The sequence below is a fragment of the Rhinatrema bivittatum genome, chromosome 7 (assembly GCF_901001135.1).
Source record: "Rhinatrema bivittatum chromosome 7, aRhiBiv1.1, whole genome shotgun sequence".
Classification (NCBI taxonomy): Eukaryota; Metazoa; Chordata; class Amphibia; order Gymnophiona; family Rhinatrematidae; genus Rhinatrema; species Rhinatrema bivittatum.
This window is the reverse complement of record NC_042621.1, coordinates 177,142,433-177,154,465: the sequence shown is the minus strand read 5'-3', so window position 1 is coordinate 177,154,465 and position 12,033 is coordinate 177,142,433. Positions and strand designations below refer to the sequence as shown.

The 12,033-nt window shown below is 43.0% G+C and overlaps 1 protein-coding gene across 2 annotated transcripts in view; it reads right to left on the bottom strand.

Annotated features, from left to right (window-relative positions):
* COMTD1 (catechol-O-methyltransferase domain containing 1) overlaps positions 1 to 10,870 on the bottom strand; it is a 73,436-nt gene extending 62,566 nt beyond the window's left edge. For both annotated transcript variants that reach the window (XR_003857826.1, XM_029609520.1), the window contains exon 1: positions 10,628 to 10,870. Coding sequence is in view for 1 of the 2 variants with exons in the window: in XM_029609520.1 (XP_029465380.1) it covers positions 10,628 to 10,709 (82 nt within the window). In the remaining variant the exon portion in view is untranslated. The remainder of the gene's footprint in view (positions 1 to 10,627) is intronic.
* Between the last annotated feature and the right edge of the window lie 1,163 nt (positions 10,871 to 12,033).

Sequence of the window (12,033 nt, the reverse complement as noted above, 5' to 3'; positions counted from 1 at the left end):
GGAAGAGCAAAGAGTAAAAGCACTGATGGGGGCAGATGAGAGGCTCTCCAATAAAATCATGGAAGTGTTAGATATTGGAGATACAGAATCAGCCAGCATACCTCCTACTAAAATTTTAGAAAAACTTTCAATAATTACACTGAACTCTTTGGTCAGCAATTGTGAATTTAGAAAAAGCTATATCAAAGCTAACAAATGTTATGATGGAAATGAATAATCGGGTTTCAAAAACAGAACAACAAATTGAAAAACAAAATCTACAATTGGAGGACTTGGAACAAAAAGTATTAAAAATTCAGAAAGTTCAAGCTGATATAGTTCAAGGGGAAATGATTCAGATGAAAAATCTTGAAAGACTAGAAAATGAATCTAGATATTTAAATTTAAGAATTATTAATTTTCCACCGATAAGATTATATCTTTGCAAGATCAATTAAAAAAAATATATGAATGAAATACTAAAAATACCGGCAGAAGCCACTACTCCTCTTGTAAAGATATATTATATTATGGTTAATAATGTGATTGAAGATCAAACATCTCCACTGAACGTAACTGAATTACTTGAGACTTCTAAGGAAGAGATTGTGGAAAAAAGAGGCACTGTGTTAGTAAAATTTGCATTCCCCTCAGATAGGACACAGTCCTTAGATTGTTTTTGCGTAATAGAGCTGTTAAATTTCACAATCATCAGATCTGGATCTATCCAGATATAGCCAAGGTCATTCAACGTAGAAGACAACAGTTTCTGGCTATGAGACAGTTAGCTACACAATTGGGAGCCCAGATAGTAGTGAGATATCCCTGTAAATGTTTAATGAGCTTGAATAATGAAAGGTGTATATATATTATAAACCAGAAGATCTAAAAATGTTTCTAGAAGCTAAAAGGTTAGTGGGGAGTACTGTTGGCTAAACGTTGCCATGTATTAAAAGTAAGAGGGCTTACTTCCCATTTCTTAGAAATAGTATCTTTTGTTAGGAAATAATGCTCCTTTATTATAAATTGTTTACTGCTAAAATTTCATGGTAAATAGGTTATCTATTAGAAATTGTAATTTTTATTGGAAACAAATGGATGGTTGAATTAAAATCTATATTATTTTATTTAATTGTAATGGTGTACTATCCAATGATATTTCTTTGATTATATTTCAAGAAAATAGATATCTGTATTTCATCTTGTCATTGTATGTCATAAATATTTATATATTCAATAAAATATAAATTACAAAAAAAAAAGTGGCAATACTATTCTAATTTGGTTCAGAAGCTGGATTATTTGCCCATCTCGGTCAGAACCCTCTCTATACATGATCGGTGAAATGCTATAGGAGGCTTGTGGCTTCCAAATAGATGCCATGTAGTCTCTCTATAGGGATTTGTAGCTTGTTCTGTTTGCCCAGTAGGTGATGTATTAATGTTCTAGGCCCTGGTATAATATTTGTATTGCTGCCTTTTCATAGACTAATTTCCTGTTGTTTGACTCCTGAGATTTAGTGCTGTTATGACATGGTATGGCAAGGTTCTAGGTGTCTTTTTTTTGCGCGGGGGTTTGTGTTACTTCACAAGGTGTATGGCAGTGGACGGTGTTTGGTTTGCTGTTATTGAGATGAGTGTGTGTGGAAAAGAAGAACTGAGTGAGTGTGCATGTGCATGAGAGTCTGTTTGGGGGTGAATAAGAGTGAGTGTATGTCTGAGAATGGGCATATGTATATGTATGAAAGAAAGTACGGGAGGGAACATGCAAGTGTATTAGTGTGTATGTGTTTACAGTGGGCCCTTGGATTACGAACGGCTTGAGTTACGACCAACTCGGGTTACGACCAACATTTCAGGTTTCGGGTTACAATCAAATTTAAGGTTACGACCAAAATTTGCAGTTTTGACTTACGACCAAATTTCGAGTTACGACCCGTGCCACATGCGTGGAATTTTTTTTTCGCGGATTGGTTGCAATTGGCCCGTTGTTACTGTCTATCGCATTTTTTTGGTCTTGGAAGGCAGGACTTCAACAGAGATTGGCTGGCTAGTGTTGCTGCTGCTACCTATGGGACCTGTTCATTCTAGCCACACGTGGGCAGACCCGGCACGGAAATGCAGCAAACAACAGCATCGGGGGACAGCACTCAGCTGGCAAGGTACAGAAGAGTTTCTGGAGGGCCATAGATGTTCTCATAAGTGATGGGGAGGGGAAATGAGTTTCTGGAGGGCCATAGATGTGCACAGAAGTGGTGGGGAGGGGGAAAAGAGTTGTTTTTGGTTGTACACCTTTTTAGATTTCTTATTTTTTATTTATTTATTTCTTCTCCCTGCAGAACACCAAAGAAGTGTTAAAAATGGCCCCAAAGATAAAGAAAGCAATCACTATCGAAAAGAAGAAAGAAATTGTGCAGAAATTTGAGAGTGGCGTTCGAGTGACCGATCTCACTCTCATATACAGCATGTCAAAACCCACCATTTCGACAATCTTACTAAGAAAAGATTTGCACAAGGAAGTTAGTGTGGCTAGAGGTGTCACTCAAATTAGTAAGTCACGATCAACAGTGATAGATGAAGTAGAAAGCCTATTGCTAGTGTGGATAAATGAAAGGCAGATGGCAGGTGATTGCCTATCTGAGTGTCTAATTTGTGAAAAAGCTAGGGCTATAAATGCAGATATCGTAAAGGATAAGCTATTAACAAGTGAACATGATGAAATATTTCGTGCCAGTAAGGGGTGGTTTCACAATTTTAAAGCAAGAACTGGGGTTCATAGCGTAGCCAGGCATGGTGAAGCTGCCAGTTCTGATAAAAAGGCTGCTGAAAACTACATACCCCACTTCAAAGCAATGACACAGAGAAATGGCTTTTTCTGTCAGCAAGTTTTCAACTGTGATGAAACTGGACTATTCTGGAAGAAAATGCCCAAAAGAACATACATTATCCAGGAAGAAAAGAAAATGCCAGGCCACAAGCCAATGAAGGATAGGCTAACCTTATTGGTATGTGCCAATGCGAGTGGTGACCTCAAGATAAAGTCTCTCTTGGTTTATCATTCTGAGACCCCTAGAGTGTTCAGAAAACAGACTGTCATGAAGAATAGGTTAGGGGTCATGTGGAGATCTAACAGAAAATCCTGGGTGACAAGAGTCCTTTTTCTTGAGTGGATAAGGGAGGTTTTCTGTCCTACTGTACAGAAATATCTGGAGGACAAAGGCTTACCACTCAAGGCTCTCCTCATCATGGACAATGCTCCTGCTCAACCACAAGACTTGGAAGATGAGTTGGCTGAAGAATTCCCATGGCTCACAGTAGAGTTCCTCCCACCCAATACAACTCCTCTACTACAGCCTATGGACCAGCAGGTCATAGCTAACTTTAAGAAGCTATACACCGAGGAACTGTTCCAGAAGTGCTTCCAGATGGTTTCAGATACGGATTTAACCCTTAAAGAATTCTGGAAAGAACATTACAGCATCCTTTCATGTATATGGTTAATAGAGAAATCCTGGGCCAATGTCTCTCAAAGGACATTGAGATCTGCCTGGAAGAAAGTGTGGCCTAAAATTATAGAAGAGCGAGACTTTGAAGGAGAGGAGCCTGAGCCTGCAACTGATCCTGTGGTCAATGACATTGTCACTATAGCCGAATCCATAGACTTGCAGGTAGACATTGCTGATGTTGAGGAACTGGTGGAGGAACACTCAGAGGAACTGTCTACAGAGGAACTTCAGGAACTTCTGGCTGAGCAACAGACAATGGCAGCTGAGGAGCTTTCTGAAGAGGAGGAGGAGGAGCAACAATCAGTGCAGCAAATTTCCTCTTCTGGAATTAAGGAATTCCTGAAAAAATGGACAGAGCTACAAACATTTGTAGAGAAGACCCACCTAGTCAGAGGAAAAGCCAATCATTGCATTCACTTGCTTAATGATAATCTCATGTCATACTACAGAACAGTGTTGAAGAAAAGACAGAAACAGACAACCTTAGACCAGTTTTTAGTTGCGAAAAGGTTGAGACCAAGTGAGCCAGAAGCAGGTCCTAGTGGGCTACATACCCCCCCCCCCCCAAGTAGAGAAAGGACACCAGAGAGCCAGATTCCAGATGTTCGAATGGAATGGGACTCTCCTTCCGAACAATAACCACCTTCCATTTTGTCCTCCCCCCTCCTCCCTTCCTGAAAACCAAAGATGTCAACTTTTAAATAAATAAAAAATAAACTTGAATTGTTGTTTCTGGTAGACTAAGCACATTTTATAACTTTTTGGTGAGTACACTAGGGAAGTATTGGTGTTTCTGGTAATTATAGACCTTATACAACCATTTTTATTATAGAAATGGTTAGATAAGGGGTGCTTTTGGGAGGTTTGGAACGCATTATGGGTTTTTCCATTATTTCCTATGGAAAAAATAGTTTTGACTCACAACCAACTTGAGTTACAACCAGCCCTCTGGAAACAATTGAGTTTGTAAGTCAAGGGTCCACTGTATATGTATGAGAAAGTTTGTGTGCATGCTGCAACTGGTACACACGTGCATGCTTCCGCCTCCCCCCCCCCCCCCCCCAACATACACAACAATTTTAGAGTGACTGTAACTCAAAGGTTCCAAGGTATGGTTGTTGTAAGATACTCTGGTTGGGCTTAGCAATAGAGCTTATGCAGCTGCAGCCTCTTGAACCCTAATGGTTATCAGTACAAGAGTATCATAGTAACATAGTAATGATGGCAGAAAAGGACCAGATGGCCCATTCAGTTTGCCCAGCAAGCTGCTCTATGCAGGATATCCTCATGTTTCTCTCAAGGGTAGTAACTGCCACTCTGTGCAGTAGCCCCCAAGCCCCCACTGCTATTATTAGCAACAGTAGCATGGGATAGACTTAGTTTTTGGGTACTTGCCAGGTTCTTATGGCCTAGATTGGCCACTGTTGGAAACAGGATGCTGGGCTTGATGGACCCTTGGTCTGACCCAGTATGGCATGTACTTATGTTCTTAACCAAGTTAAATGTCAAACCCATTACAAATTACTGCTAGCAACAGTTTTACTGGGTGAGGAACCTTCTTGATAATTCAGACAATGTTGCTTGACGTTCATTTCTTTGGGACTTGGCCATAGAAGCAGTCCTGTACGTTTCCCCCTTATGTCTGGGTGTCAGTACCCCAGAATGTAAAAGTCAGGGCACATATAGTTTATCTGTATCCAGTTCCCCTTTTTTCCACCCTCCGTCGAAGTGGGGAGCGATGTTACATTGCATCAAGGCTATTGGTTGAGGATAATAATTTCCATGTCTTCTGTTAAGGGTAGTAACTGCCACTCCATTCAGGTTACACCCATGCACCCTCTTCTTCATTTCTGTCCTCTAGCCTTTAGGGATACACAGTGTTTATCCCATGCCCCCTTGAATTCATTGACTGTTCTTCTCTTCACCACCTCCTTCGGAAGGGCATTCCAAGCATCCACCACCCTCTCCATGAAGAAATATTTCCTGATGTTGGTTCTGAGTTGCCCCCCCCCCTGCAGTTTCATTTCATGACCCCTAGTTCTACTGTTTCCTTTCTGACGGAAAAGGTTCAAAGTTTGTGCATCATTAAAACCTTTCAGGTATGTAAAGGTCTGTATCATGTCTCCCCTGCAACTCCTCTTTTCCAGGATATACATATTTAGATCCATCAGCCTATCCTCATAAGTTTTCCGATACAGACCCACACCATTTTGGTCACCCTTCTCTGGACCACCTTCATCTTGTCTCTATTCTTTTTGAGATATAGTCTCCAGAACTGAACGCAGTACTCCAGGTGAGACCTCACCAAGAACCTGTACAAGGGCATTATCACCTCCTTTTTTCTGCTGGTTATTCCTCTATCTATGCAATCCAGCAATTTTCTGGCTTTAGCTATTGTCTTGTTACATTGCTTCGCTGTCTTCAGATCGCCAGGTACTATTACTCCAAGATCTCTCTCTTTGTCCATACATATCAGTGTTTCATTCCCCATCATATAAAGCTCTTTTGGATTACCACACCCCAGATGTATGACTATGCACTTCTTGGCATTGAATCCTAGCTGCCAAATCTTTGACCACTCTTCAAGCTTTCTTAAATCACTTTTCATTCTCTCTACTCCTTCAGGTGTGTCCACTCTGTTGCAGATCTTAGTATCATCCCAAACAGACAAACTTTACCTTATATCCCCTTTCATAATGTCACTCACAAAGATATTGAACAGAATCGGTCACAAAACCGATCCCTGTGGTACTCCGCTTAACACAGTTCTCTCTTCAGAGTAGGTTCCATTTTCCATTACATGCTGTCAACCAATTTCTAATGATGCTGTCTCAGTCAACCAGTTTGTAATCCACACCACCACACCATCCACAAGCCTCCTGTGTGGGACTGAATCAAAAGTGTGGCTAAATCCAAATAGATCACATTGAGCACTCTTCACTGATCCAATTCTCTAGTCACCCAATCAAAAAATCCATAAGATTGGTCTGACAGGACATTCCACTCGTGAATCCATGGTGCTTCGGATCCAACAAGACACCTGATTGTAGATAGTTCACTATCCTTTCCTTCAGCAGAGTCTCCATTAATTTTCCCACCACTGAGGTGAGGCTAACCGGCCTGTAGTTTCCAGTATCCTCTCTGCTATCACCCTTATGAAGAGGGACCACAACCACACTTCTCCAATCTTGCAGCACCACTCCTATTTCCAGGTATCTATTAAACAGGTTTTCAGGGGACCTGTCAGCACATCTCTGAGCTCCCTCAGTATCCTAGGATGTACCTCATTTGACCCCATGGCCTTGTCCACTTTCCATTTACTTAGTTCATCCCATACATTCTCTTCTGTAAATGGAGTTTTGTTTACCCCATCCCCATCTACAGTCTTGTCAACCAGCAACAGTCATTCTCCATTTCTTCATTTCTCTCCTTACATTGCTCCTTGTCACCTTTCAGGTTCTCTATACTACTTCGGGCCTTCCTTCTTTCTCTGATATACTTGAAAAATGTTTTGTCACCTTGCTTTACCTCTTTAGCAATCCTTTTTTCCATTTGATCTTTCGCTTTCCTGATTTCTTTCTTTGTCTCCCTTAGCATCATTAGATATTATTCCCTCTTTTTAGAATCCTTGAACACTGTTCTTTTTGCCTTTATTTTGTCAGCCACTTCCTTTGTGAACCAGATTGATTTGTTGCCTTTGTAATAGCTTCTTTTAATTTGGCCCACTAATGTTCTACCTCACCCCATTTTCTCCCAGTCTTCCAGTTCTTCTTCCAGTACATCCACATTTTGACAAAGTCTATATTTGTAAAATTCAAAACTTGGGAATTTGTGTGACTTCTCTGTATCCTGTTCGCAATATCAGACCATACCATCTTATGATCACTGGGCGTTAGGTGGGCACCTACCTGGACATTAGAGACATTATCCCCATTTGTGAGCACTAAATCGAGTATAACACCCTCACTTGTGATTTCCAATACCATTGGTTTGAGCAGAGCCCCTTGAAAGACATCTATTATCTCTCTTCTTGTAGATTCCACACAAGGGATACTCCAATCTACATCCAGCAGATTAAAATCTCCAGTGAGCAACATTTCTCCCTTCTTTCCCACCATTTGCATGTCCTCAATCAGATCTCTGCCCAGTTCTTCTGTTTGAGAAGGAGGTCTGTGGATCACACCAGTAAAAATGGAAGCACCATCTTCTTTTTTTAGGACAGGCCTCAATGCTTCTTCTCTACCCCACGTTCTTTGCAATTCAGTTACTTGGATATTATTTATGACATAAACAGCTACTCCTCCTTTTCTGTCCTTCCTAAACAAGCTATAGCCAGGGATGGCTGTATCCCAATCATGAGATTCAGTGAATCATGTCTCCATAACAGCAATAATGTCCAAGTCTGCCTCCATCATTAGGGCCTGCAGGTCTGGAATTTTATTGCCCAGACTACAAGTACTTGTGGTCATAGCTTTCCAGCTGCTCTTCCTAGTCACCTTTTCTGCTTTTTTGAACTGATTGACAGATGACCTGCCAATTTCACTGGCCACCTCCTGCCACCCCTGCTCTCTAGTTTAAATGCCTGATAATGTATCATCTGAATCTTTCACTTAGCATCTGCTTCCCCTACTATATAACCTTTTACTGCTCCATACATGGCCCCAGCTGTGTATGGAGCAGAGTAGGAGTACACATAGACTGCAGAAGGGGTTGGGAACAGCAGCAGTGCAGTAGCCTCTCCCAAGGCTGCTTCAGTGTTAGCAATGCATATGGTGCCTCTATTAAACTGACTGCAAGTAGCAGAGGAGACAGCAAAGGCATGGGAGAACAAAGAGGGGGAAGTAGAGAGCAAAGAAGAGGAAAAAAAAAAGCAAACACTAGGAAGAGAGGAAGAGAGGAGAGGAAACATAAGGGATGGATGGGACTGAAAAGCAGCATCAGACAACAGGGAGGAGGAGCGAGCTGATGCTGGAGGGAAAAACTGGGACCATATATAGAGAGAAAGGTCGAAAACAAGTACAAGCAGATTTACAGACCTGGAAACTCTCCGAGTTTCAAATAAATTCCTGGGACTCCAGAGAAAGACCAGAAAGCTCCAGAGCCTCATGCCCCGCTTCTACTGGACAGTGCTGAATCGCAAGCGGTGGAGAACAACGCTGCCCTCTGCTTCCCACTCCAGCCCCTCCCTGGCAGGGTCAGGAAACAAGAGGGAAGGGGTTGAGGAGGAGCCTCAGACAAAGCTGCAGCAGGGAGGAAGAGCGAGTGGTCTTATGGGGCTGCTGGAGGAAAAGCTGGGGCCATGTACAAAAGAGGGATGAAAAGAAGCAAAGGCAGACCAGGAAAGTGAGAGCAGCTGTGAAGGAGGAGGAGGAGGAGGAAGAGGGGGGAGGCTAAAAATCTAGGAGAGAGAGGAATGAAAGAACTAGTACTCAGTGTTTTCTGGTACACTTCATTGTACCAAAAATTGCCTGGCAGATGCCCCTCTTCTACAGTTTGGTGTCACCAGTAAGGTAGGACTCTTCCAGCTTCCTTCCGCTCCTTAGGTCATTGCTGCATTCCTAGAATTCTGCAGAGAACTTCCATATTTTGTGCAGAAGGTGGCTGCAGTGAGTCAAACAATACCTGCATCCAAAGCCCATCTGGACGACAGCCAAGCAGTTTCAGCATTGGCCCCTTGCAGCCAGAAGGAGGCAGGTGGCATCATCAATATTTGGTTACGGAGGCGGGAGAAAGGCAGGAGGAAGCATCACCATCAGCCTGTGCAGCCTGGCAGAGAGATAGGTGGTATCTGCTTAGGCAGTGCAGGTGAAAGGCGGGCCTCGTCAATCTCCCACGCGATTGCTAGGATAGAGGCAGCATCGATATCAGGGTCAGCCATGCAGGAGGAAGGCACAGTCATGTAACAGTCAGCCCGTGCGGCCCGGCAGAAAGCTTCGGCTGCACGGGCAAGTGGCAGGCTACATAATTGTATGTCCTGTGCAGCCTGGAGGGAGATAGGCAGCGACAGTGGCTTTGACAGAGGCAACAGGGTGTCAGATCTTATAGGGTGGAGGAAAGAAAGCCAGGGGTGGAGGATCAGATGTGGGTGAAGTGAGAACAGAATTGGGAATGGAAGACAGGAGGCAAGGAGCCAGTATGAGCATGGAGGGGGGATACAGGGAGCAAATAAGGGTATGGAGGAGATTGGGCTTGGAGGAATCAGGCCTCAGGGAAGAGAGCGAGCACAGAGAGTGTTGGGTCTAGGAAAGGTGTTGGGGGAGAGTACAGAGGGTGTCAGGACAATGGTGTAGAGTCAGAGCGAAGGGGATCAGGCTGGCATATAGATTGCAGGAGGGAGGGTCAAATTCTGGGAATGGAGGGCAGGGGGCCAGGGTGAAGATAAGAGTGGAAAGGGCTGAGCCTTGGGCAGGATGGGGAGGGGAGAGAGATAGTGGAGAGCAGAGGATTTGAGGCCTAATTTTTATATACTGATCACTCAGTACAAACTTACTGGAACTGTATACAGCAATCATTAAAACATACAAATAAATCAAGGGCTGATTGAAAGAGGTCTGGCCAGGGGAGTAGGGAGAGAGGGTGGGACACTTTTACAGTGTACTCCTTGGGGAATTCTGCTCAAAATATTTAAAACTCTACATCTTTCAGTAATAACTTTTCTGTATTACATTTTAAATTAATTACTTAGACTGTGATGTATATTATGTTTTTTGACCAATATAAAATTATGCAGAATTTTAAATTTTGGTGTGCAGAATTCCCCCAGGAATAACAGGTGTATCAGCACATAAGAGCAATTCCTGCCACTAATGCTTACCACTAATGCTTCCTGTTTGTTAATGATCATACAGAAAGCTTGCTCTGATTATTAGGCAGTGTCACACCATTCACTGTACTGGATAATGTGATTGTGGGTACTATATGAGCTGAATCACAACACCAATAACCCTTTAGACAAATGATTCAGAAACAAACAAACAAAAAAAAAAAACCCCTTCTGAACTTTGCTCCATAGCCCTGTACACGATAGTGTTTTCCCTTCCGGCCTGGCTCGCCAGCACCGTTCAGCTGCAGCATATCAATGTATAGTCAGCAGCATCAGTGATGTGAATGACGTATAAACACCCATGTGATTGAGGCACTTACCAATAAAGACCCCCGCAGCAAAAGCAGCTCCCAGGACAGCGGTGCCAGCCAGTGCTTGCTTTGATATGCTGAAAGCAGGCATTGCAATGCGGCGTTAGGGCGAGAACAACGACCGAGGAAAACAGCAGTGGCAAAATGTAAACCTGAGCGATCGGTGAATGGGGCCTATCTGAATACGTTTAATGATTTTTCAGCCTGAGTAGCACGTTTACTTTACTGAGCACAGTAAGATTTCCTTATCTATAAAGTCACATGTTTCCACCAAAACTTTTCCCTAGTCATGTGACGCAGAGAGCCAATCAAAGGAGAGTATTAACAGATACCTTTCTCAAAAGAATTGATCATATCATGAGCACTTAGTGACATCTAGAGGCAAAAAAGAATAGAGCCAGACTTCACGGCAAATAAAATAAAGGCTTCTTCAATCCTTATTTTAAGGGATTTCTTGTCCTGGTTTCAGGGCTCTAAATCCCAGAATGTTTTGGGACAGGAGTTAAAATCCAGGACAGTGAGAAAAAGTGATGGATGGTCACCTCAGCGTAAATCTTTTTGAATGAAGGCGGATACAGTGCTGCTGTATCTTTTTACAGGTACTAAGAGCATACAATTCTCCCAACAATTACTGTTTTTCTACTTTATTTTCTCCAAACTGATTCTTATTTGAGAGTGCTTCACTGAGACACTGAAATTCTTTCTTACAGGAATATTCAGAAAAACACGCGGGAGAGCAGGCGTTTGCCCGCTCTTCCGGCGCTCGCACAGGCCACGCTCCTGGGCACGCAATTCAGGAGGGTGGCCTATGCAAATGAGGGCCCGCGGTAAAAAGAGGCGCTAGGGACACTAGCGCGTCCCTAGCGCCTCTTTTTTGACTGAAGCGGCGGCTGTCAGCGAGTTTGACAGCCAATACTCAATTTTGCCGGCGTCGGTTCTCAAACCCGCTGACGGCCATGGGTTTGGAAACCGGACGCCGGCAAAATTGAGTGTCCGGTTTTCAACCCGCGAGCCGTGGGCCAATTTTAAATTTTTTTTATTTTTTATTTTTAATTATTTTAAACTTTTAGGACCTCCGACTTAATATCGCCATGATATTAAGTTGAAGGGTGCACAGAAAAGCAGTTTTTACTGCATTTCTGTGCACTTCCCCAGCGCCGGCAGAAATTAACGCCTACCTCTGGGTAGGCGCTAATTTCTGAAAGTAAAATGTGCGGCTTGGCTGCACATTTTACTTTCTGTATCGCACGGGAATAATTAATAGGGCCATCAACATGCATTTGCATGTTGCGGGCACTATTAGTTTCGGGGGGGTTGGACGCACGTTTTCGACGCGCTATTACCCCTTATTGAATAAGGTAATAGCACGTCCTGTACTGTATCGGCCCGTATGTTTGTATGTGACAAATCACACC